Source organism: Nuphar pumila, chromosome 6 (assembly GCF_984573655.1).
Source record: "Nuphar pumila chromosome 6, dmNupPumi1.hap1.1, whole genome shotgun sequence".
In the NCBI taxonomy this organism is placed as follows: Eukaryota; Viridiplantae; Streptophyta; class Magnoliopsida; order Nymphaeales; family Nymphaeaceae; genus Nuphar; species Nuphar pumila.
In genome coordinates, this window is record NC_143254.1 from 93,517,963 (window position 1) to 93,545,508 (window position 27,546).

The 27,546-nt window shown below is 35.8% G+C and overlaps 1 protein-coding gene, 1 non-coding gene and 1 pseudogene across 2 annotated transcripts; all 3 read left to right on the plus strand.

The window, feature by feature from the left end:
- The first annotated feature begins 9,964 nt into the window (after positions 1-9,964).
- LOC149835195 (uncharacterized) lies at positions 9,965-16,896 on the plus strand. Its single transcript, XM_090009535.1, has 3 exons — positions 9,965-10,985; positions 12,580-12,701; positions 16,825-16,896. Exons 1-3 carry the CDS (start codon positions 9,965-9,967, stop codon positions 16,894-16,896), a joined length of 1,215 nt encoding a protein of 404 aa, XP_089865661.1.
- Positions 16,897-22,350: 5,454 nt separating this feature from the next.
- On the plus strand, positions 22,351-22,536 carry LOC149835196 (U2 spliceosomal RNA; annotated as a pseudogene).
- A 2,584-nt stretch (positions 22,537-25,120) lies between these two features.
- LOC149835197 (U5 spliceosomal RNA) lies at positions 25,121-25,238 on the plus strand. Its single transcript, XR_016432915.1, has one exon. It is a non-coding gene; the product is annotated as a U5 spliceosomal RNA (small nuclear RNA).
- Positions 25,239-27,546: the final 2,308 nt, after the last annotated feature.

Sequence of the window (27,546 nt, forward strand, 5' to 3'; positions counted from 1 at the left end):
CGTTATGATTGCCTGAGTGTTAGCGGTATTTGATCAGAAGAATTCATTCGTGGAACACCGGATTAGCCGCAATATGCATTGTGGCTTGGTTGTCAAAGAATAAGACTGCTGGGCTATCTTGCTTACAACCAAGGTCTTCTAGAAGATATGTTAACCATGCAACTTCACTTGTTCCTGTCGCCATGCTTCTAAATTCAGCTTCTGCTAATGATCTAGAAACAACTGTCTGTTTATTCGTTTTCCAAGATATGATATTTTCACCTAGAAAGGTACAATAACCCGATGTAGACCTTTTTGTTATTGGACAACTTGCCCAGTCAAAGTCCACATAACTGTTATGGTAATGAAGCCATACATGATACTTCAAGTACAAGGTTTTAATGATGAGCAAGTGGAATCAACTGCATTTCATCTAAGGCTATGAAGAAATTGAAGAATTCAGTGAAGAATCTTTGAAGACTAGTGTGCAAATGTTTAATTCATTAAAAGTCTTAGATTCTTGTAAGAGCCTTACTTAGAGTGCATATTTAGGTTGCATTTCACCTTAAAAGTCTTTAGAAAAACTTTTCTAAAAAGAACCCTCATGAAAATCTTTTTAGAAAACTGTTTTCTTAAATTTTCATGTTTATTAGTCGACCAATAGACTTACCAGTCGACTAATCCTTTCGCGTCATATTTTCTAAAAAGTCATTTTTGTCAAATTAGTCGACCGAAGGTTTTATCAGTCGACTGAACAGAATGTATGTTTTCTGAAAAATTTAGCAGCAGTCGACTAATGGTTTTATCAGTCGACTGAACAGAACATGTATTTTCTGAAAAATTTAGCAGCAGTCGACTAATGCTTTTTATCAGTCGACCGAACAGAATGTTTGTTTTTCAGAAGATTTTAGCAGCAGTCGACTAAAAGATTTTTCAGTCTACTTATGATATTATCAGTCGACTAACTTTTCTCAAGTCGACTAAGTTTCAAAAGTTTAGATTTTCAAACGGCTCGATTAACAGATCAGTCGACCGACGATAACGGTCAGTCTACTAATAACTAACTATTACTCGACTAACTGATGTTTCAGTCGACTAATTTTGCCGTTTTCTTGAAACTTCAAAAAGGCGTGTCTTTTCATTTTTCAAACGTTTTGATCATTCGAAATGGACAGTTTAGACACCCTTTCATACTCTCAACGTATGAAAACTTTAAGCTATAAATATGAGTGCATTCTACACTCAAAAACATCAAATTCAATAGAATTATATTAAATTACTTCTTTCTTTTCACTCCTATTCATTCAAGTATTTGTTTTCTCACTCACGTGATATTTTCACTCAAATCACTTTGAGAGATAGTGAATTCGTGAGTAGAGTATTTCAACAACCTCAAAAGCCAATTGCATCTCATTTGCATTCAAAAGGAAGGCTCATAGGTTGTATTGTAAGTTGTTATTGGTTTAAAGGAGTTGTTTGCTTTCAGTAGTGTTGTTACTGAAAGTGGGACCAGTTATGGTCTGTGTGATCTTGTAGTTTATAAGGTTGATAGTGGATAATCTCAAGCGGGTTTTGCTTGGGGACTGGATGTAGGTCGGGTTAGACCGAACAGGATAAAATCTTGTGTTCTTTTTGTGTTTGCCTTGAGATTTGCAAAATCATTCTATATTCCGCAGAAAATTTTAAAAGCACTATTCACCCCCCCTCTCTAGTGCTCGTTGCCTCGATCCTAGTGCACTTTCATTTGGTATCAGAGCACAGGTTTGCTATTACTTTGATTTGACCATCATCTAGCATGGCAACTACAACATCTCAGCACAAAGAAGGAAGCTCATCTGTTCGTCCTCCTCTCTTCGACGGAACAAACTATGGATACTGGAAAGTAAGAATGACAATATTCTTGCAATCCATGGATCTCGATATCTGGAGAGTTGTTTCAGAAAAGTACCAAACTCCATCAACTGATTTCAACCGATGGATCAATGATGAAAAGAAGACTGCTTCACTAAATGCCAAAGCCATGAATGCATTATATTGTGGCGTTGACAAGGTAGAATTCAATCACATCTCTCAATGCTCTACAGCAAATGAAATTTGGCATACTCTTCTAGTAACTCACGAAGGTACGTCAAAGGTAAAGGAATCTAAAATTGCTTCTTTAGTTCATAAATTTGAATTGTTCAAAATGAAGCAAAATGAATCTATATCGGACATGGTAACTAAAATGACCGATATAACTAACAGTTTGAAATCCCTTGGAAAAGAATATTCACAAGTGGATTTAGTCAGAAAGATTCTAAGGTGTTTAACTCCTGAATGGGAGAGAAAACCCACTGCTATTGAAGAAGCAAATTATTTCAATACTCTCACTCTTGAAGACTTAGTTGGTAACCTAATGGCATATGAGGTCCAACTTCAAGACAGACAAGAAGAAGAGCCTAAGAAGAAATCTCTTGCTTTTAAGGCTACTTCTGACTCAGAAAATTCAGAAGAAGATGAAGATGAAGATATTGCTCTCATCACAAGGCAATTCAGAAGATTCATCAAAAAGGGAAGATTTCAAAGAAAGGTAAAGAAGGCAGATTCTTCCATTCCCAATGAAGTAAAGTGCTTTAACTGCAAAAAGGCAGGACATATCAAGAAAGATTGTCCTCTTCTCAAATTCAAGCCCAAGGACCAATTCAAGAAGAAAAAGGCATTTCAAGCATGTTGGGATGATAGTGACTCCTCTTCCGATGAAGAATCAAATAAAGAAGTCGCCAACATGTGTTTTGTAGCACAAGAAGATTCGGTAAGTCAATTTGACTATGATGAGTTATTTGAAGCATTTAATGATTTATATGCTAAATTTAAGAGTCTTAGTTCTAAAAATAAAGAGTTAAAAACTGAAAATTTAACTCTTGACTCTCAAAATAAAGTGTTACTTCAAGAAATAGAAGATCTCAAGAAGGAAAATTCTTGCCAAGCACTTGAGATAAAAGAAATTGGAGTTAGAACCAATCTCTTACAAAAAGAAATATCCAGTCTTAAAGAAAAGTCAAATGATCTTTTTATAGTGACCAAATTCACAAATGGTCAAGAGAATTTAGAAAAACTTCTTGGTTCTCAAAGATGCTCGATTAATAAAACCGGATTGGGATATAGCTTCTTTGATACTCAAAATAGACCAAACTATGTGGTGAAAAATCAAAGACATTATTCTCAACCTTTTGTTTATAAAACTAAACTTTCTAGTTCTAATAGAAATGCATCTAGATATGATTATTCTAGACATGTTTATTCTAAATCCTTTTATAGAAAGAATATTTATTATCAAAGGAAACCAAAATCCAAATGGATATGGGTTCTTAAGACTAACTCTCATGGACCCAAAAATAGAAAGGGGTCAAATGCTCTGTTTTCTGATTTTGTTGTAGGTACACAACATAAGGAGCAAATGGATATTGGACAGCGGTTGTTTCAAACATATGACTGGAAGGCCGGAGTTATTTTCCACCCTCCAAAATAAGGATGGAGGAACCGTCACCTTTGGTGACAATAACAAGGGAAAAGTGATAGGTATTGGTAATATTGGTAATCCAAAATTTCCTTTGATAGAAAATGTTCTTTTAGTAGATGGTTTAATGCATAATTTAATATCTATTAGTCAATTATGTGATAAAGGTTTTCATGTGTCTTTTGAAAATGATTTATGCTTAATTTCTGATTTTCAATCTAAAAAGATCATTTTTAAAGGTAAAAGAAGAAACAATGTGTATGAACTATATCTAGATGAATTACCCTCTTTTAATGAAAAATGTCTTATTGTTTCAAATGAAATTCAATGGTTATGGCACAAGAGACTTGGACATGTTAACTTTAAAATTATTTCAAAATTATCCAAGAATGATCTTGTAAGAGGCCTACCTAAAATACCATATAAAAAGGATCACTTATGTGATGCTTGTCAAAGAGGTAAACAAATCAAGAGTTCTTTTAAAGCTAAAGATATAATTTCAACAAAATGCCCTCTTGAACTTTTACATTTAGATCTATTTGGACCATCTAGAATTCAAAGTTTGAATGGTAGCAAGTATGCTTTTGTTATAGTAGATGATTATTCTCGGTTTACATGGGTGATTTTTCTAAAAAACAAAAATGATGCTTTTTCAGAATTTTTTAAACTTTGTAGAAGAATTACAAATAAAAAATCTACATCTATTATTAAAATTCGTAGTGATCATGGTGGTGAATTTGAAAATGAATCTTTTCTAAAGTTTTGTGGTTTACATGGTATATCTCACAACTTTGCTTTTCCTAGAGTGGCTCCACAAAATGGAGTTGTTGAAAGAAAGAATAGAACTTTGCAAGAATGTGCTAGAACCATGCTTCAAGATAAAAATTTACCAAAATACTTTTAGGCTGAAGCAATTAATACAGCATGTTATGTCTTAAATTGTGTTCTTATTCGACCAATTTTACATAAAACATGTTTTGAATTGTATTATGATCGTATACCAAAGATCTCATATTTCAAAAATTTTGGTAGTAAATGTTTCTTGTTAAATACCAAAGATAATCTTGATAAGTTTGATTCAAAATCAGATGAATCAATATTTCTTGGATATTCTTCTAGAAGTAAAGCATATCGTATTTTCAATAAAAGAACATCTTGTATTGAAGAATCTTTACATGTTGCATTTGATGAGAATTGTGAGCAGGTTATACCTCTAAGCGAAGAAGAAGAAGTAATACTTCATGAAGAACCCTTGATAGAGAGTACTTCTCAAGGAAATATTCCTCTTCAACCGGTTTGGAAAGAAGTTCCTAATCATCCACATGAACAAGTTATTGGTGAAATAAAGAGTGGTGTCCAAACTAGAAGGCAATTAGAAAAAATATATTGCAAATGTTGCTTTCATATCTAAATTAGAACCAAAGAATATCAATGAGGCTTGTGTTGATGAATTTTGGCTTTTGGCCATGTCTGAAGAACTTAACCAATTTACTAGGAATGATGTTTGGGATCTAGTTGATAGACCAAAGGATCATCCGGTAATTGGAACAAGATGGGTCTTCCGAAATAAGCTGGATGAAAATGGTGAAGTCATTCGTAACAAAGCAAGGCTAGTGGCACAAGGCTATAATCAAGAAGAAGGCATAGATTTTGATGAAACCTATGCACCAGTGGCTCGATTAGAGTCAATTCGAATGATGTTTGCTTTTGCTAGTTACATGAACTTCAAGTTATATCAAATTGATGTTAAGAGTGCATTCTTAAATGGACACATCAATGAATAAGTTTATGTAGAGCAACCTCCAGGCTTTGAAAATGAGAAATATCCAGAAAAAGTCTACAAATTGAAAAGAGCTTTGTATGGACTCAAACAAGCACCAAGAGCGTGGTATGAAAGACTACGAAATTTTCTAGAACAATCTGGTTTTTCCATTGGTCGGGTAGACTCCACTTTATTTATTAAAAATCTTAATTCAGATATTCTTATTGTGCAAATTTATGTTGATGACATAATATTTGGTTCTACTAATGATTCTCTTTGTAAAGAATTTGCTAAGGCTATGCAGAAAGAGTTTGAAATGAGCTTGATGGGCGAATTAAACTACTTCCTTGGACTTCAAATAAAGCAAACTGAAGAAGGAATCTTCATCAATCAAGCTAAGTATACAAAAGAACTTTCCAAGAGATTTGGGATGGACTCATCGAAATCAAGAAGGAATCCTATGAGTACAACTACTTCTCTTGATAAAGATGAAAATGGTAAAAGTGTAGATACTAAGCTCTACAGAGGTATGATCGGATCTCTATCTCATTTAACTGCAGTAAAACAAATTCTTCGTTATTTGAAAGATACTTCAGATTTCGGTTTGTTTTACCCAAAATCATCTTCCTTTGATTTAGTTTCATATAGTGATGCAGATTTTGCAGGAAGTAAATCTGATCGCAAGAGTACTAGTGGAACTTGTCATTTCTTAGGAAATTCTTTAGTCTCTTGGTTTAGTAAAAAGCAAAATTCAGTATCACTCTCAACAACTGAAGCAGAATATATAGCGGCTAGTTTAGCATGTTCACAAGTACTTTGGATGAAACAAACCTTAAAAGATTTTGGTTTGAATTACTCCACAACAACTATTTATTGTGATAACACTATTGCTATAAATCTTTCGAAAAATCCTATTCAGCACTCAAGAACTAAGCATATTGAAGTTAGACATCATTTTTTAAGAGATCATGTGTTAAAAGGAGATATTTCGTTAAATTTTATTTCCACTAAAGAACAACATGCCTATATCTTCACTAAACCTCTTAAAAATGAAGATTTTATGAGAATTAGGAGAGAACTAGGTATTTGCTCGTTTTTGGATTTATAAAAATGCTGATTTTTGAACAAAATCTCAAAATCGCATTATATTAGTCGACCGATAAAATTTTAGTCGACTGGTGTTTTAAATTTTGGAATGTATCGCACCATATTAGTCGACTGATATATTTCTAGTCAACTGATGATATTTTTAGAATGAGTCGCACATTCTTAGTCGACCGATAAAGATTTAGTCGACTAAAATTTTTAAAAAAATTTAAATGAAGGGACCCGATACCCCTTGGATTTTTAAAACACCCGTTCTTTTTAAAATAAGCATCGTTTCACTTCGTTTTCGTATCTTTTCATTTTTCTTAAAAACGAAACCCTTAAACCGAAAACCCTCTTTCTCTTTTGCCTCTCTCTCTTCCGAAAAACCCTCGAAGTGTCGTTCGATTCCATCTTCACCGGGATTTTCTTGCCATGACAAGGAGACGCCGGAATCTTCTGGCCGTGATCTTGAAACGCCGGAATCCTCCTGCAGTAACTGGCGCATCTTCAAAACACGCCGGAACCCTCTTGTGTGACTGTGCATTGCCGGAATCCCCTTGTGGCCGACTTCTCACTCACCGTCAGCCATTGTATCCTCCTCTGGTTCTGTTTCACATCGCTGGACAGCGTTCTACTTCTGCCGGAAATCATTTGAAAGCCGTCATTGTTTTTGGTAACTCTATTTTTTTTAAACCATGCCTCGTATGAAGTCTGCATCTGCAAAAGGTTTAGGTTCTCCTCCTCCTACACCTACTTCAAGACATGGTTTTTCACTAAGATTACTTCAATCAAGGATTTGCTCAATTCTCTTTTCTGATCTTTGTTGTCTAAACTTTCATACTTTATGGGTTGTAATATTTTAAACTTGTATCTCTATTTTGCTTATGCTATTTCTGCCCTTACTCTTTTTTATTCTGACAAAGGGGGAGAAAAAGATGATAGCAATTACATTACAGGAGATCTTGCATGAGAAATGCAAAATTAAGAGAAAAAGAAAGCTTTGAATGTATGTATTTCTAAATGCATGAAGAAATGATGAATGGAAATGCAAACCAATCAATATGTGATATATGTGCTTTAAATGTGCTAACTTTTAATGTTTTGCAGCATATTGATAGGGGGAGTAAAATCTCCATCTATGCATCTAAATGCTTCATCTATGATTAAGTTTGTCATCATCAAAAAGGGGGAGATTGTTACGACAATGAAGCCATACATGATACTTCAAGTACAAGGTTTTGATGATGAGCAAGTGGAATCAACTGCATTTCAGCTAAGGCTATGAAGAAATTGAAGAATTCAGTGAAGAATCTTTGAAGACTAGTGTGCAAATATTTAATTCATTAAAAGTCTTAGATTTTTGTAAGAGCCTTACTTAGAGTTCATATTTAGGTTGCATTTCACCTTAAGTCTTTAGAAAAACTTTTCCAAAAAGAACCCTCATGAAAATCTTTTTAGAAAACTGTTTTCTTAAATTTTCATGTTTATTAGTCGACCAATAGACTTACCAGTCGACTAATCCTTTCACGTCATATTTTCTAAAAAGTCATTTTTGTCAAATTAGTCGACTGAAGGTTTTATCAGTCGACTGGACAGAATGTATGTTTTCTGAAAAATTTAGCAGCAGTCGACTAATGGTTTTATCAGTCGACTGAACAGAACATGTGTTTTCTGAAAAATTTAGCAGCAGTCGACTAATGCTTTTTATCAGTCGACCGAACAGAATGTTTGTTTTTCAAAAGATTTTAGCAGCAGTCGACTAAAAGATTTTTCAGTCTACTGATGATATTATTAGTCGACTAACTTTTCTCAAGTCGACTAAGTTTCAAAAGTTCAGATTTTCAAACGGCTCGATTAACAGATCAGTCGACCGACGATAACGGTCAGTCTACTAATAACTAACTATTAATCGACTAACTGATGTTTCAGTCGACTAATTTTGCCGTTTTCCTGAAACTTCAAAAAGGCGTGTCTTTTCATTTTTCAAATGTTTTGATCGTTCGAAATGGACAGTTTTGACACCCTTTCATACTCTCAACGTATGAAACTTTTCAACTATAAATATGAGTGCATTCTACACTCAAAAACATCAAATTCAAAAGAATTGTATTGAATTACTTCTTGCTTTTCACTCTTATTCATTCAAGTATTTGTTTTCTCTCTCACGTGATATTTTTACTTCAGTTTTTTACTCAAATCACTTTGAGAGATAGTGAATTCGTGAGTAGAGTGTTTCAACAACCTCAAAAGCCAATTGCATCTCATTTGCATTCAAAAGGAAGGCTCATAGGTTGTATTGTAAGTTGTTATTTCTTTTCTGTAAAAAGAAGGACTCCTTGGTTTAAAGGAGTTGTTTGCTTTCAGTAGGGTTGTTACTGAAAGTGGGACCAGTTATGGTCTGTGTGATCTTGTAGTTTACAAGGTTGATAGTGGATAATCTCAAGCAGGTTTTGCTTGGGGACTGGATGTAGGTCGGGTTAGACCGAACCAGGATAAAATCTTGTGTTCTTTGTGTGTTTGCTTTGAGATTTGCAAAATCATTCTATATTCCGCAAAAAATTTTAAAACCACTATTCACCCCCCCCTCTAGTGCTCGTTGCCTCGATCCTAGTGCACTTTCAATAACAACTTAATTTTAGTTCATTATTTGCTTTTAACATGATACCTCGCCCAGGTGTTCCGTTTAGATATCTCAATAATTTGGTGGCTGCCTCCCAATGTTGTTCTCGTGGTTCATGCATGAATTGGCTGAGAATATGCATGGTGAATGTGATATCCGGCCTTGTAATGGTCAGATAAATGAGTCTACCAATTAACCTCCTAAAATCGGCTGCATTTGTGACCATGTTTCCACTATGATCAAATTTCTTTTGAGACTCCATGAGTATAGCTGATGGTTTTGATCCTAGAAATCCTACTTCCTTTAATAAATCAAGAATGTACTTTCTTTGATTAAGAAATATCCCTTGTCTTGATCGTGCCACATCTATACCTAGAAAGTATCTTAATTTTCCCAGATTTTTGATGTGAAATGTTTTGTCAAGAAGCTCTTTTAGCTTCTCAATGGCCACATCATCGTTGTTTGTTATAATAACATCATCTACATAAACCAAAATAAATATTTTCTGTCCAACATGTCTCTTAAAAAAGAGTGAGTAATCTGCTCGAGATTGTGTGAAACCAAACTTGATGACAGTATTGGAAAACTTTGTAAACCATTGTCTGGAAGCTTGTTTGAGCCCATTTTTCAATGTAAAAATGATAAAAAATAGTATTTTATCTGGTATGGATTGGGTCTGGTTCATGTAGTTTTTATCGGGTCCATGTATGGTTTCTCTTACGGTGAGTCTGACGGGTGTGAACACAATATCATACTTGAAAATCGAGGCAAAGTCTGGTTTCACCGGGGTCCGAACCAACCCGATCTATGGACACTCCTAAGTACGAGGATCCTTGTGAGTTGAGTGAGGTGCCTACAAAGTTTTACGTTGCCAAATAATGACCAGACGCTCTCTGTTGCTCACCAATACTCACCAATTTTTTGGTCTAGTAGAGCAATTTTGTCTCACCTGTTGTCAGAACAGGGTAGTTGCAAAAATTTTTTATCACCGTATGCTATTGTCACCTACATCAAGACTATGTCATCATCTGAAGCACATCATCTTACTGGTAGCATCATGTCAACTGATGCTAACACAAACAGTCCTTACTACCTTCACCACTCTGACAATCCGGGACATGTATTGGTTTCAAATCTCCTTATAGGCGATAACCATGCTTCCTGGACTCGAGCTATGACGATTGCCTTCACTGCCAAAAACAAAATGACATTTGTTGATGGAAGTCTTCCTACACCAGATGCGTCTTCCCCAAATGCCATGGCATGGGTTAGATGTAATAACATGGTTCTTTCTTGGCTTTTCAATTCTCTCACCAAGGAGGGCGCAAATATTGTTCTGTATGCTCAAACGATAGCTGAAGTTTTGTGTGAACTTCATGCGTGCTTTGCCCAAGTTAGTGGACCTCGTATATTTCAATTGCAAAGGTCCATCATAACGTTCCATCAAGATAACTTATCAGTTTCTGCATATTATACAAAACTGAAAATGTATTGGGACGAGCTTAATGCTCAACTTGCCTTGCCGTCTTGTTCGTGTGGGGCGGCTAAAGCATTGTTTGATTATAGGCAAAACGAAAAGTTAATTCAATTTCTCATGGGATTGAATGAGTCATATGCGGGGGTTAGAAGCAATATTCTTGTTATCGATCCTCTACCGACAGTTAACAAAGCCTATAATCTTCTTTTTCAAGAAGAACGTCAAAGAGATGTTCGTATCCCCTCACTTATGGAAGGAAACGTTGCTGCGTTTGCTAAAAGAAATATTAGATTTCAAAAAGGTCAGTATGAGAGTAGATTCAAAGGAAAAGAGAGGCCAAAATGTGATCATTGTGACAAAATGGGACACATGAAAGACAAATGTTACAATTTGCATGGGTTCCCACCACACCTTAATAATCAGCTTGCCGCCAATGCATCTCTTACCAATTCATCCACAAAGGAATCCATGTCCGTTGCTCCTCAGTTAACCACGGATCAGTACAACCAACTTTTATCTCTTCTGACGACAGGTAAAGAAAGTCTGATGGTGAACATGACAGGTAATGACGTCTCATGCTTTTCTTCCTTTTATTCTACTAGTTGGATTTTGGATACTGAAGCAACCAATCATATGTGTTGCTCTTTATCTTTGATGACTAATGTCAAAAAGTATACTGATTTCAAGCCCATTAAACTTCTAAATGGAACGACCGCCTCCATATCTCACATTGGTCAAGTCATGTTGTCCTCAAAACTTACTCTTTATAATGTATTGTTTGTTCCATCCTTCAAGTTAAATCTCATATCTGTATCTAAACTCTCTCAATTTTACAACTATAATGTCTTTTTCTCCCCTTCTTTATGCCAAATACAGGACCTGGAGACGTAGGAGACGATTGGATCAGGTAGAAAGTGCATGGGACTTTATATTCTTGATGATGGTGGAAGTATGGTCGTTGCCACCTTCATGAATAAAGATCAGATGAACATTTAGAACATGCATTTGGGTCATGCTTCTGATTTACGTTTAAAATATTTATTTCAAAATTTTGGTTTGATACAAAATAAACAAACTCTACGTGAAATTTGTCCCCTTGCCAAATTCACACGGTTGCCCTTTCCTATTAGTGCAAGTCAATCTCAAGGTCTTTTTGCACTTGTTTATTTTGATATTTGGGGAGCTTATAATGCGACATCTTTTACTGGAGTTCATTTTTTTCTAACCGTTGTTGATGATTTTAGCAAAGCAACATGGATTTATTTAATGAGATATAAATCCCAGACACAAGAAATCTTGAGAAATTTCATTAAAATGGTCAAAATTCAATTTAACAAACGTGTGAAACAAATTCGATCCGACAATGGAGCAATTTTTTTTTCACATGAAATTCAAAATTTCTTGCAAGCAAATGGGATTTTACATCAATGCTCTAGCGTCAGGACTCCCCAACAAAATGACATTGTTGAAAGAAAGCACCGACACTTATTAGAAGTCGCCCGCGCAATTAAATTTCAAGCCAACATGCCAACAAAATTTTGGGGAGAATGTATTCTCACCACTGCATATTTAATCAATCGAACTCCCACCATTACCTCTTCTAACAACCACATACCACATACCACATGAACTTCTTTATGGCATCAAAAAAAAATATGACCATCTCCAGGTTTTTGGTTGTCTTTGTTTTGCGTGTTATAGTTCTAAAAATAAATTTGATACTCGTGCCAAGAAATGTGTTTTTGTAGGATATCCTTTTAGACAAAAAGGGTACAAGGTGTTCGATTTGGAAACAAACACTATTTTTGTTATCCGGGACATAGTATTTCATGAAACCATATTTCCCTTTAGGGAAGCACACTTTTTTGAAACATTCTCCAAACAGTTCTTTGAAGTCATTTTACCCAATCCCGTTGCGTACATGTTCCATTCAAACTGTCCTCTTGAAAATGTTTTTCAAAATCAGCATTCATGCCCAATCTCAAGTGACAATAGTCATCCAGATCCTAATTCTAATTTGGATATTCGCTGGCCTGAATGGATCCGATCCAGACCCACTTATCTATCAGATTATGAATGTTACCAAGCACTTTTTTATGGCCATTCGTCACCTACCTCCAAAACATCTACTTCTCATCCCATGTCCTCTTGTCTAGATTTTTCCAAACTCTCCAATTCCTATCGTGTTTTCTTGACCTCCATTTCTACCCATGAAGAACCTAAGGACTATCTTATTGCCATGAGGGATGAAAGTTGGAAGGCTGCCATGGATGCTGAGGTACGGACCCTTAAAGCAAATAACACATGGACCCTTATGACTTTACTCCCAAGGAAGCATGCTATAGGGTCAAAATGGGTCTACAAGATTAAATACAAATCAGATTGGAGTATAGAGCATTACAAGGCTCGATTAGCGACGCAAGGTTATACTCAACAAGATGGATTGGATTATCATGACACATTTGCTCAAGTTGCCAAGTTAGTTACTATGGGATGCCTTTTAACCATTATCGCCCACCACAATTGGTCCCTTCATCAATTAGATGTTAATAATGCATTTTTGCATGGGAACCTTGACGAAGAAATTTATATGCAGTTGCCACCCGGGTATCATCGACAGGGGGAAAGCCGAGTATGTCGACTTAACAAATCTCTATATGGGCTCAAACAAGCTTCCAGACAATGGTTTACAAAGTTTTCCAATACTCTTTCACACAATCTCAAGCAGATTACTCACTCTTTTTTAAGAGACAAGTTGGACATGAAATATTTATTTTGGTTTATGTAGATGATGTTATTATAACAGGCAACGATGATGTGGCCATTGAGAAGCTAAAAGAGCTTCTTGACAAAACATTTCACATCAAAAATATGGGAAAATTAAGATACTTTCTAGGTATAGATGTGGCACGATCAAGACAAGGGATATTTCTTAATAAAAAAAGTACGTTCTAGATTTATTAAAGGAAGTAGGATTTCTAGGATCAAAACCATCAGCTATACCCATGGAGTATCAAAAGAAATTTGATCATAGTGGAAACATGGTCACAAATGCAGCCGTTTTTAGGAGGTTAATTGGTAGACTCATTTATCTGACCATTACAAGGCCGGATATCACATTCACCGTGCATATTCTCAGCCAATTCATGCATGAACCACAAGAACAACATTGGGAGGCAGCCACCAAATTATTGAGATATCTAAAGGGAACACCTGGGCATGGTATCATGTTAAAAGCAAATAATGAACTCAAATTAAGTTGTTATGTGGACTTTGACTGGGCAAGTTGTCCAATAACAAAAAGGTCTACATCGGGTTATTGTACCTTTCTAGGTGACAATATCATATCTTGGAAAACGAAGAAACAGGCAGTTGTTTCTAGATCATCAGCAGAAGCTGAATTTAGAAGTATGGCGACATGAACAAGTGAAGTTGCATGGTTAACATATCTTCTTGAAGACCTTGGTTATAAGCAAGATCGCCCAGCAGTCTTATTCTGTGACAAACAAGCCGCAATGCATATAGCGGCTAATCTGGTGTTCCACGAACGAACAAGACATATTGAGTTAGATTGTTACTTTGTTCGAGAAAAAATAGAGGCAGGAGTAATTCGTACCGTGTACTTTCGAAGTAAAGATCAGAGCGGACATACTAAACAAAGCAATAAGTAAAGAAAGTTTCAGGTATCTGGTGAACAAGTTGAACCTGCTAAACATAGAGGCACCAACTTGAGGAGGAATGTTAAAGCTTATGGAAAGTTATCCCAAGCATATCGTATGATCTGTTATGAGATCACGATAATCAAGGAAGAGGATATCTTGTAAATCTTACCAAGGATATCATATATTCTATTGTGAGAAACAACAATAATCAAGGTCGCCATTTGAATATATCGTGAATCAGATACAGAGATTTAAGAAAATATTTTAAATGTTATTGATGATCTTTATCCAGAATCTGCCATTGTACAAGTATATATATTAGCTTTGTAAATGTATTGTATTCATTCAATACACAAAATTCTTTTCTCTTCCTCTGCGTACTTTAGAACAAGTTTGAATCCCAATGGTATATGGTTATATAACCAGTAGGGGTCCGTCTAACTTTAGCTTTCTCTGTCCCCCCCCCCCCCCCCGCTACCCCCAAAAAAAAAAAGATTCTGCACAATCATTGCTACTAGTTGGGGCCAATACTTTATGTTCACTACACGCACCTTTTAGCGGTTGCAAATATTTTTTTAGCAAGAATGAAAGGATTGCAGGCCAATCAAATTCTAAAAAAGGTATTTGATGCCTAAACAATATAATAAACAACGAATCTCATAATTATCATAAAAATAGGAAACAATTCAGGACAAATTTCAATGGTGAAGCTGAGCCACTTGGATACCTAGTTACATACATACATATTTAAAAAAATATGTAATTTTCAAATTTCTCCCAAAGGGTCACTGCTCCGCTTGTTATGCATTGAACAGTGGATCTAAGGATCGATGTATTCATGTAGAGCCTTACTAAATCCAGAACATTTCATGCCCAGATATTTGTATCTTTGTGAGGTCTGTCAGCATGATTGCTTTTTATTGCACTCTGGATTTGAAGATGTAAATCATATAGTGCCTTGCTAAATCCAAAACGTTCCATATCTAGATCCGAGCAATGCAGGTCCAATCCATTTTCAGCCTTTTGTTCAAAAATTTGTATGTCTTTTCTTTGCTTCCTTCTCTCTCTAATTTCATTATTTTCTCTCCCACTTAAATTCAGTAATATCTCTAAGACTATTCAGCCTATCCTCAATCCTTGATCACTGCAGTTGTCAGTCCAAATTCCATGAAAACATTGCCAAGCACAAAAATAGAGATGTGGACACAACTTGACTTATGACTCGAGTTTGATATACCATTTAGCAAATTTTCTGAAATATAGGATAAGGTGATACATGCTTTAATTGTTTTATTATGAAAAAAAGTTATTTTTTGGTAAGAAAATATTTAATCATTTGTTTTTATTGAAATATAACTAAAATTTAAAATAGTGTTTAACAAATTAACTAAAATAATGTCCATACATGTTGGAGTCATGTCCTCACTCATGACGCAACATATAAATGGTGTGTCCCAGTGACATGGATCGACATAGTCCCAAAAATAAATAAACAAATTGTATTTTATTACTAATAAAACAAGAACTTAAAGGCTGTGTTTGAATGCATCGGCTCTTGGGATTTGAAATCCTCAGATTTGAGAACCATGGATCTCTAACCCAACCATACAGAGGGGGCCCACACACCTCGCTAGGTGGGTCAGCTTAAGGCTTTCAAGTTGAAGGAGGTGGATCAGCTTAAGGCTTTCAATGTTTGTCATTAACTGCTGGGAATTTGGTTTATTAACCAAACCGTTGTACCAAAGCTTCTACCCAATATATTACAGGGACCTTAGAGTGAAAAATAATTAATATTCCCAACTCTACTACGGTCCTCTGTCTTCTCTCAGCTAGCCCATTTTGCTCAAGGGTCTTAGGGCATGAAATATTATGCTTGATTCCATTCTGTTTTAGAAACAATTTTAGTAGACATATTCCTCGCCACCATCTGATTGAATAACCTTTATTTTCTTTCCAATGTAGGTTTTAATAAAATTATGAAAAATCTCAAAACATTCCACCAACTCTGATAGTTGCTTCCAAGGTAGAACTAAGTATAACAGGAGTGATCATCCAAAAAAAAATACACAATAGTGAAACTCTTGATTAGAAATTATAGGAGACGGACCCATAAATCTTAATGAACCTTATCAAAAGGCTTATTATATGAATAACCAGAATCATAAAATGACACTCGACACTATTTGGTCATTGCACAACTGGTGCAACTTTTATTCAACTTATGCAAAAAACTATTAATTATCATTTTTATTCTTCTTCAAGAAATTCACAACCTCCATTTGTGGGTGCCTGAGCCTTTGATGCCAAATGTTGTCGTGCACTACTCAATAACGAGTAGCAAAGCGAGTTTTATTCTATTCTTTCTTGGATCAAGAAAATAGAGATCTCCACTTCTATGCCCCACTGCTACTCCCGACTTGCTTGCCCTGTCCTTTAAGATAAACCCATCAGAGTAAAATTTGACAACCAGTGGTTGTTCAAAAGTCAATTGACTAACATAAATTAAATTTCTTCTTATTTTTGGAGTGAGCAAAACATTGTCAGGACATCCGATCGACCATAATCTTCCCAGGTGCTTCATACTTAACTAAGTTGTGAAGTTTACCTGAATCAAAAGACATATGAGACAATGCACTAGTGTCAGAGAACTAGGCATGATCCTAGTTTTTCCAAATTGTCATAACAGGTACGTATTACTAAATGTCTTTTGCTTGATATGTTTGATTTAAACAATGCCAGCATTTGAGAGTCATGTGGTTTGGCTTGAAGCAAATCTGGCATAGCCCATCGGTTTTTGCGCTTGATGTTTGATTTTGAGTTTGGCCTCCTTGCTATAGCTGATTATTATTTTGTTCACCTCTTCTATTTGAACCTTGATTATTGGCCTCCTTAATCTATTGGCTGACTCTTGGGCGAATTCTCTCCTCTTTGATGTGAAATTTCCAGGACTTCTCCCTTACATAGTGACAAAAGTTAAATTGAAACGGCAAATCATTGGCAACTAAAAATTTGTAAGAGTTTTTTTTTTTGAAAATCTCACATTTTTGGCAAAATTATGATAATAAAAAATTAAAATATAAATTTTATAAGAAAATATACATAAAAATATTTAAAATTAAAAATACATATTTTTTCATGATAAATAGATGTTTAAAACATAAATATCATGTTTAAAATACGATATTTATGTTTTTGATGAAAAACTCATGAGAAATTGAAAATATCTTGAGAATTTACTCATTTTAATTTTTGGATAATTTCTCACAATAATTTTGTGAGATTTTCATAAATCTCAGAAGATTTGTCACTATGCTCCGTTGAGGGTGACCAAAGAAGGCAACATTGTAATTGACAAGGATTGATAGTTTGCCTACATGAAAGCTCTTTATAGTTAATGTCCTTGAAGCATTGGGACAATCTCTTTGAACGTTTAAGTAGGAGGTTTTGACATTGTTGCCACTAAGTACTCATATCTAGGTCTGAGTCTGTTCAACAACATAGAAACCTTGGTATGAACGTTGATTGGTTTCTCGATTGCTGCCAAATCATCACAAACATTTTTAAAATTAAGATAATCAAACACAAACAACTTTCTTTTGTGAATCATTTGCAACTCTAGCAAGAGATGGCACTCTCTTTCTTGAGAGTCCAATGTGAATGTTACTGAAACTTTTAAGACTAAATCATCGTAAACGTGTTGTTTTTTAAGCAATAGTTGCTCTACTTAGAATCAAGTCATCAGAGTAATGAGTACTCGTGTAACTATGCTCTCAAGATACAACCGAGCTTTTGAATGATCGGACCATGCCCTACATTGGGTGAGCCCAACAACCTCGACACAGACCCCCCTTGAACAACCTATTGACTAATGTTGAATCAGGTATAGATTTTGAGTATGGATATGAGTATGAATCTGGATCCTATAACAACTTGGCTATGGATCACAACTGGATCTAGGCTAACTCGATTAGGACAAAAAGAATTTGGGCTAACTGAATCTAGGTTAACCGGATCGAGATAGAAATTGAACCTGGATTCGAATAGTAACTGAATCCAAACTTCGAACTTTGAAAACCAAAAGAGGAAAGAGAAAGAAAAACTCAAGGAGAATATAGTGAGCAGAGTGCACTCGTGAGAGAAAGAGGAGAGAAGAGAATGAGATGCTTAGAATGGGAGAGGGTTGGGGTTTATATAGGCCCTAGCCCAACAATTAACAATTAAGGTCATAAAGGGCTTTGAATAGGCCCAAACGATCAGAAATAAATGAACCACGGTCGGCTAAACGGTGAGCCATGAATGCCCAAATGGCTGGAAAGAGAGGGCACCCATTTTGGGTCCAAAATAATCATGAAAGTGTCAAAGTCAACAAATACTGGGTCAATAATAGAAGGTCAATAAGTTTGGATGGCTATGGACCGTTTGGACCTTTAATGCCCATGCAAAAATGTTGGGCAAGGCCCAAACAGATTCTGGTCAGTGTCCAAAAAGATTCAAATAGTTTTAATGGAAAGTCAAAATCGATTTAATGGTTGGTCAAAGGTGACAAATATACTTGAGGATTAAAATAGTCGTAAGTACTAAAAAAAAGTCAAAGACGAAACCAAACCGAGTCAGGTCGAGTCTAGGTCTGTAATCCACAAACCCAAATCTAAATCTAAATCTAAATCTAAATCTACATATATATTATTTATGGTCCAAGATCCAATTGTGGGTTTATAGGTTTGTTCAAGCCCAAAATCTAATGCCCTTGAGGGCAATGCACTCTAAGGCACCACCCTTCTATACAAAGTCAATGAAAGTTCCTACGACTTCCAAGACCAAACTTTTGTAGAACACTCAAAACCCACAGCTTAATCAAATAAAGAAAAATAAGTAGGAAACTTAGGTAGTTTTAAGATATAATCCCAATAATCCCCATGTGGATTAAAACTATAAGAAGAGATCTCAAGAGGCAATTCGCAAAGTGTATAATTGAGGGTACCTTTTGGATTTAAACCCCTATGTTAGTGTTACTTAGTTTGAGATCTCAATGACGTTAGTTTTGAATTGAGAATCCTAATTGACTTTCTAGACACTGTAACAAACACTTTCACTTTAGGTGGTCAAAAGTGTGTTTATCAATATATAAAAGCCGCACATTAAGGGTCATGTGTTGTATCCCAGTTTTATGAGTGCTTTAAAGACAAAGTTCAAAGTCTCATATTAGGCAATCCCCACCTTTATACTCACATAGATAAGTCCATCAAGGGTGTAAACTTGTTCGAAACAAACCCAACTATAAGGCATATGGATCTTATTAAGAGTTCAACACGAATCAAGCTATGTACGCAAGTTTCAAGCACTTGACATCAAGAACGAAAAAATTATTAAGTGTTCAATTTAGTTACTAAGAGACTTGTTCTTTCATTAAACCACTCGACATATTTTGACCATTATCATGTGGTTGTGTTCCTATCAATGATGTTTGCCTTTATAGACTTTAGCTCAATTTTTCTTGATGTCTTAAATACAATATCTCGAGAAAATTCTTTTGTCGACGGATCTGATAAGTTTTTACAAGATTTTACATATTCAATTGAGAATACTTTTTGCTTGAGTAAATTATTCACATAATTATGCTTTAGACTTATATGCCTAACTTTTTCACATAAAATAGTACTTTTTGCTTTATATATAGTTGTTTGACTATCACAATGCATAACTATCGAGGGTACAAACTTATCTCCTAATGGCATCTTCATTAAGGGATTTTTTAGCCACTCAGCTTTGATACAGGCTGATGCTAGTTCTATCAATTCTATTTTCATTGTACAATGTGTTATCAAAATTAGTTTCTTGAATCTCCAAGCAATTACTTTATATTTTTGGGTAAAAATCCAACCACCTGTAGATAATGATTTATTGAAATAAGAAATTCGATTTGTATCATTGTACCGATCGATCAAGTACAATGGGTTCTCTCTCATAAAATCTTTCATATTCTAAAGTTTCTCTTAAGTACTTCAGGACTCGATATATTGCATTTCAATGCGCTTGTCCTGAATTACTAGTATATCAACTCAGCTCACTCATGCTAAATGTTATGTTTTGTTTAGTTCTTAACACTAGGATCCACAACTTGCACATATGAGGCTGCCAATAATACTTGCATAATCTAACTGGGATATACTTTTTTCAGTATTAATCGACAACTTAACACTATGATCAATCGGAGTAGCAACATTATTATAATTATACTGATTATATTTTCTAATTATTTTCTCAAAATAGCGGGATTGAGTTAATCCATAATCATTTTCATGTCTAATAAGTTCAATACCAAGTATAACATCAGCTAAACTCATGTCGAACTTAGATGAAATAAAGCTTTGGATATTATTTATGCATTCTACATCATTACTCATGATTAACATACCATCCACATAGAGATAAATAATTATAACATTATTATCTTTTATTTTGCTATATATGCATTTATCAAAGTCATGAATTTTAAAACCATATTAAATGATTACTTTATCAAATTTCTCATGTCATTGTTTAAGTGATTGTTTTAAACCATACAATGACCTTAAGAGATTGCAAACTTTCTTTTCTTGATCGGGTGTTATAAACGATTGTTTAGGTGATTATTTTAATCCATACAATGACCTTAAGAGATTGCAAACTTTCATTTTTTGACCTGGTGTTATATAACCTTCCAGTTGTTGCATATAAATTTTGTTCTTCTAAGACACCATTAAAAAAGGTAATTTTGACCTCCATTTGATGAATTTTAGAATTGTAAATTAATGCAAAAACAACCATTATTCTAACTCATGAAATCCTACTTCGAGGGGGTATAGGTGTCAAAATAATCAAATTCAGGTTTATGTTTGAAACCTTTAGCTACAAGTCTAGCATTAAAGTTTTTAATAGAGTCATTAGTTCAAATTTTTCTTTTGAAAATGCATTTGCGTCCCAAGGGTTTAAAACTAGTTGGTAAATCAACCAAAATTTGGGTTTTATCTGAATTAATCATAAATACCTCACTAACTACAGTCACCAAGTCGTCATCGAGTTTACTAGATTTATTCCTATAAAAATCCTTTCGGGGTCGGCATTTTCTTGCATAGTGACCCGATTTTTCATAAGTATAGGAGAAAACATTTTTCTCTTTTTAGCATTGAATTTGAATTTCTTGTTCTTATCTCTAAGTCTGAGTTTGAACTTTAGTTGGCATTCAACCATGTTCATCTTAACATCACAACAAAATATGTAAACTGCAGTCTTTTCCCATTAATTTGCGGTAAATATCACAACAAAATCATGATATTTTGCTATGTGATAATATCATGATATTTTGAAAGTATTGTGTGATATTTTGACCATTTAAAATGTCCACCAAAATATGGCTACTTTCTCTGCTACATTTTTGAAGTATTAGGAATATTTGTCACTATGGGAAAACCTGATTTTATATGGTGATACCGGATCTTGTATTGAAAAAGTGATGGAAACAAGCAATTACGTAAAAACCTATGACATGGATAATATTCAATCTAAGAGTTGAATGGAGGTCAAATAAAAGGTTCAACCCAGTGGTACCACTTAAATCTGAACCCAAACTGACTCAACATTCAGTTTTTTTTTACTCAGAAAAACCACCCCAGGCGCATAGACCAAGCTGTGCTGGGTCAGCCTGCCATGCTTTTGGTCGCTGTCCTGCCAGTGTAAAACTAAGGGTTTACCACTCGACTCACAGAGTCGCCAAGCTTCGGCTTCCACAGGGGGTGACACCCATGGGGATTTGAACCTAGGCTGCCCGTCAAACGCAACATTGAGTTTTTATTTGAAGATATGTTTTAGAAAACTACATTAGATTTGGGTCGGATGTCCGACCCAATGCAATCCATCCGCACCTCTAACCTCATGAAAATGATGCAACACCTAAAATGAGCCAAAAAAAAAAAAAACATATCAAATGCAGCTCCATCTGGCAAGCTAAATAGATCTACAATATGACCATCATCTGATCATTGCATTTAACTTGAATTGCATACATCATGGTTCCGGGCAAGGGTTACCCATACGGGCAATACATACCTATCATCGTCATGTTTTTTGATGATGAGGAACGCTTGCCCAAGAGAGGAAAACCATGGGTGGGTGTTTTTGCTCGGTGGTAGAATATGAGACTTCGATTTTAGTCCCATATCGACTAATAGAGCGGAGTGAGAGGGGGTGAAGGGTGTATAAAGTGAGGTCGAGAGGAATGTTGAACTCATGCCTTTCTCGGCCTTTTGGCTAAGATCAAGTGTAGTATCTGTTCTTATCAGTTTAATATCTGATATGTGGTCCATGTGACCACACGATATTAAATTAATTTCTTTTGGGGGAAGGTGCCACCACAGTAGCTTGCTACTGGGCCCTTCGAGCGTTGCACTACTGCACGGGCCTGGCGCACCCCTACCAATCTCTAATGATGAAATTTTATTAGTTTATCGATTGTGGGGTTTCATTTTCAGTAATGGAAGACGTGAAAACCGGTTGGATTCATGCTGGGTCGTGGATCAGATCTCCACAATTTATTCTATAAAAACTTTGAAGATGTCTTGGATTGGTATGTGTCTTTTAGGATTGTGATATATGATCCTGTGATGGTTTAAACTCTTAAGGACTTCGATGGGAAAATAAAATTTGAAACTTGGTGGAACAACTTGTTCAACACACTTGCTGAAAATATTGACTAAAAGTCTAAAATACACAAAGTCTGATCTGATAAGAATGAATCTGATCCATAGATTGGATCTTGTTGCATGATCTGTATAAGAAATTCAGGCTGGAGGTCCAACCAAACCTGACCCATTCACTACTTGGACTGAAAGGGCTCGGCAATCGGCAAGATCCGCCTCAGCCCAATAAGTCCTGTGCCCAGCTCAAACCCTACAAGAGTCTGGTTGTCTTTTGCGAGGCTGAGACCGGGTCAGGCCTGTCAAGCCATAACAAGGCTTGGTCAAGCTAGGATGGGGTGACCCGATGTCCACCAAAGAATTCCAAGGATCATGTTCAGCAACACTTGAAACATTTATACCAACAGGCTCCGCTTGTCTGGTAGGAGCAACTAGTGCACCTCACCTTGTGTTGGGACGTTGCAGGTTCAAAACCCAATGGTATAATTGTATAACTGGTAGTGGTCTACCTAACCACCCAGCTTGCCTTTCAAGAATAAAAATGAAACATTTTATGGTAATTTTCATTAAGCCATGTTACATGCATCATTACCGTGTGCATATTAGGTAAAAAAACTGTTTACAAAGTTATGGTGAAGGATATAAAACCAAATCTGTTTGCAACTGATCCGTTTTTGATACCCGGTGCAAACAGTTATACGCAATCTATACCCTAACCAACCAAAACCCAAATCCGATATGCACTTAAGCCCATTTTATACACAGGCAGAAATTATCTTATACAATCTGTACCTCAACCCAAACCTGTTTCATTTCTGACAACCCAGTACTGGACAAGTAAAATTCTGTTTACAAAGTTATTGTGAAAGGTATAGAAGCAAACATGTTTCGACCTGACCGTTTTATTGCCTGGTGCAAACAGTTCAAAGCAATCTATACCCCAAATGACTTAAACTGAAACCAGGTATGTACTTGAATCCAAATCCAAATCCAAATCCAGTCCTGGACATTCTGTAACCCGAACCCAATGCACAACATTTATGATAACTTTAATCATTTCATAGAAATATCATAGCACTAATCCAATTGGCTTCCTTTATGATAACTGGATTACTAGCTCTAAAAAGCAAAAAAAAAAAAAAAAGTAATTGCATTAAATTATTGATTTTGATTCTTTCTAAATATGAACCAATATTTACAATATTTTCTTTTTTTTTAAATGGAAAATTTTCGTTTTAAATCGATAATTTGGTTAGTTTTCAATAATATTCTTTTTGTCTTCAATTTTTTTGCATACTTTATAATAGTGATCTTTAATATGCTTTACGAATTACAAGTGTTCATAAATATAATAAAGCTTTTTAATGTATAATCTTGTTTTTTTTAAGAGAATGCATTATCTTGTTAAAGGAGCAGCCAACTAAATTAAGAATGAGCTCGTGACAAACACAACCCATTTATACCCTAACCAGTCTATACTTGAATACATTAACCCCTACCGATCTACAATACTCGATCTTGAACCCAAACCCGAAACAAATGACGGCTAACCTGCTTTGTACTTGAACCGATTAACACATACGGGTCTAATTTTTATACCCAGTTAAAAAATGTGTCTACTTAAGACCTGGCCCATTTGCATCCCAACCCGCTAAAACCCATATGGGTCCACAATTTTCAGCCATACCCACACTGGACGAAAATCAAGCTGGATCGGTTCCAGATGTATTTAGATCCAATTAAAATAGGTTGACGACAGCTGAACTCCAATCCACCCCTTGATTTTTGGATATGGTCCAATAAATAATCGGTCTTGATATTCGTCTTGGCCAACCGTATTTTCAGATCATGCTGGATGGGTACAAGGATCTAATTAAGGCAGTATGTTCCAGTAGGATCCAGTTCCGGGTCCAGATGAAGGTAGCCCTGTTCATGAACTTGGCCTAGTTCCTGTTCGGACCTACTTACACCTTGAGTGCCGCACCTACTTGCTCCCCTATGTAAGGCATCAAGCCCTTGGGCTGCTCACGATGCCCAAACAAGCAGACCTCGAACATGTAAAACTAAAGACTGGGCTGTCCCAGTTTTAGGAGTAAACCTAGAAAGTGGAGCATGACCCGAACCATAGAAGCTCAGTTTCAGGTCCAAACCGAGCTCAACGATAGAGGCTCTGTTCCTGAGACCAATGTTACGCGGCTTAGACGAGCAACAGAGATGAAACCGCATACGAGGGAACGTTGTAGTCTGTTCTGTTGGGTGGTTTCAACAAATGAATGTGTTAGTCCCATATCGATCAGCGAGAGATGTTGGTGGCCAAGTCTCTTGTATATAAAGGGGTGGCATGCAACCGTTTACAATCACGCAGCCGCGTGGTGAGCACAGAGCGAACTATTCTTTCGCCTTTTACTAAAGAATACCGTGTGCTCGCCACTTAAAAACGGCATACGCCTATTTTTGGAGGGCGTTTCCCTCAAGGGAAAACCCTAGCAATGTTCTTGATTTAAATTCTTTGCTTCGATGGGGCTATGGTTTTTTGTCATGTTTTATCGTGTCCAAACTTGTCTCGAGTCTCTATATGTTTATTGTAAAATCGTTTAATCTTATTTGAATTTTTTACACAAAAATTAATGTTTTCATTTGTTACGGACGACTCTCTTTGTTTGGATATGAAAGACAGGAGGTGAAAACCGATTTGTTATAGGTTGGGTCGTGGATTGGATCTTCATTCTGGATCCCATGACACCTTGGAAGTTGTTGGATTTAATTGGCCCGTAATTCCCCAGTAAGTGCTTTAATTGGCAAATAGTGATTAATCAGCCTCGACCATCCTCATCATTTAGATTCTTTGAAAAATCATGATTAGTCACCACAAAAAAAATCGTCATTTACATTTTAAGAATAAAATAATTAGAACTAAAATTATTATAAAAAAAGAGTTCGATAACACAAAACAACAATTTTGAGTCTAAACCCAGTCACGTAAGCTGACCTAAGTTTTGTTTAACTTTCTACCACTAGATGGTATTGAATGCCAAATAATACAAAGTTAATCGAAGTTAAAAAACAGTCAATACGATCAAAGCTAGTCCAGAGTTCGATATGTCTATATGATCTAGGCTGAGCCAGTCCGGCTAGGTCTCTCATCCTGGGGGTGATTTCTCCCCGTAAATAAAAAAACAAAACAAAAATCTAAGCATGTGCCCCGTGTCGTATCAGTTGCTCCTCACCCTACATCGGATCATCAGATCAGAGATCGGAGGTTCTCAATGGCACCCAAGGGTGTATCCTGTTTAATTTGAAGAATCACATAACATAGCTTGATTCGAGTTGAACTCTTAAGAAGATCCATATGCCTTATAGTTGGGTTTGTTTCAAACAAGTTTACACACTTGATGGACTTATCTATGTGAGTATAAAGGTGGGGGTTGCCTAATATGAGACTTTGAACTTTGTCTTTAAAGCACTCATAAAACTGGGATACAACACATGATCCTTAATGTGCGGCTTTTATATATTGATAGACACACTTTTGACCACCTAAAGTGAAAGTGTTTGTTACAGTGTTTAGAAAGTCAATTAGGATTCTCAATTCAAAACTAACGTCATTGAGATCTCAAACTAAGTAACACTAACATAGGGGTTTAAATCCAAAAGGTACCCTCAATTACACACTTTGCGAATTGCCTCTTGAGATCTCTTCTTATAGTTTTAATCCACATGGGGATTATTGGGATTATATCTTAAAACTACCTAAGTTTCCTACTTATTTTTCTTCATTTGCTTAAGTTGTGGGTTTTGAGTTTTCTACAAAAGTTTGGTCTTGGAAGGCGTAGGAACCTTCATTGACTTTGTATAGAAGGGTGGTGCTTTAGAGTGCATTGCCCTCAAGGGCATTGAACAAACCTATAAACCCACAATTGGATCTTGGATCATAAATAATATATATTTAGATTTAGATTTAGATTTGGGTTTGTGGATTACAGAACTAGACTCGACCTGACTCAGTTTGGTTTCGTCTTTGACTTTTTTTTAGTACTTATGACTATTTTAATCCTCAAGTATATTTTTCACCTTTGACCAACCATTAAATCGATTTTGACTTTCCATTAAAACTATTTGAATCTTTTTGGACACTGACCAAAATCCGTTTGGGCCTTGCCCAACATTTTTGCATGGGCATTAATGGTTCTAACGGTCCATAGCCATCCAGACATATTAACCTTCTATTATTTACCCAATATTGGTTGACTTTGACCCTTCCATGATTATTTTGGACCCAAAATTGGTGCCCTCTCTTTCCAGCTATTTGGGCATTCATGGCTGACCGTTTAGCCGACCGTGGTCCATTTATTTCTGATCGTTTGGGCCTATTCAAAGCCCTTTATGACCTTAATTGATAATTGTTGGGCTAGGGCCTATATAAACCCCAACCATCTCCAATTCGAAGCATTTCATTCTCTTCTCTCCTTTTTCTCTCATGAGTGCACTATGCTCACTATATTCTCCTTGAGTTTTGCTTTCTCTTTCCTCTTTTGGTTTTCAAAGTTTGAAGTTCGGATTCAGTTACTATTCGAATCCAGGTTCAATTGCTATCTCGATCCGGTTAACCCAAATTCAGTTAGCCCAAATTCTTTTGGTCCTAATCAAGTTAGCCTAGATCCAGTTGTGATCCATAGCCAAGTTGTTATAGGATCCAGATTCATACTCGTATCCATACTCAGAATCTATACCCGATTCAACACTAGTCAATAGGTTGTTCAAGGGGGGGTCTGTGTCGAGGTTGTTGGGC

Coding starts and splice junctions, on each gene's coding strand:
- LOC149835195 (XM_090009535.1), top strand. CDS start 9,965: ATGTCATCATCTGAAGCACATCATCTTACTGGTAGCATCATGTCAACT. Junction 10,986..12,579: donor TCTGATGGTGAACATGACAG/GTAATGACGTCT, acceptor CCTCTTGTCTAG/ATTTTTCCAAACTCTCCAAT. Junction 12,702..16,824: donor AGGCTGCCATGGATGCTGAG/GTACGGACCCTT, acceptor AAACAATGCCAG/CATTTGAGAGTCATGTGGTT.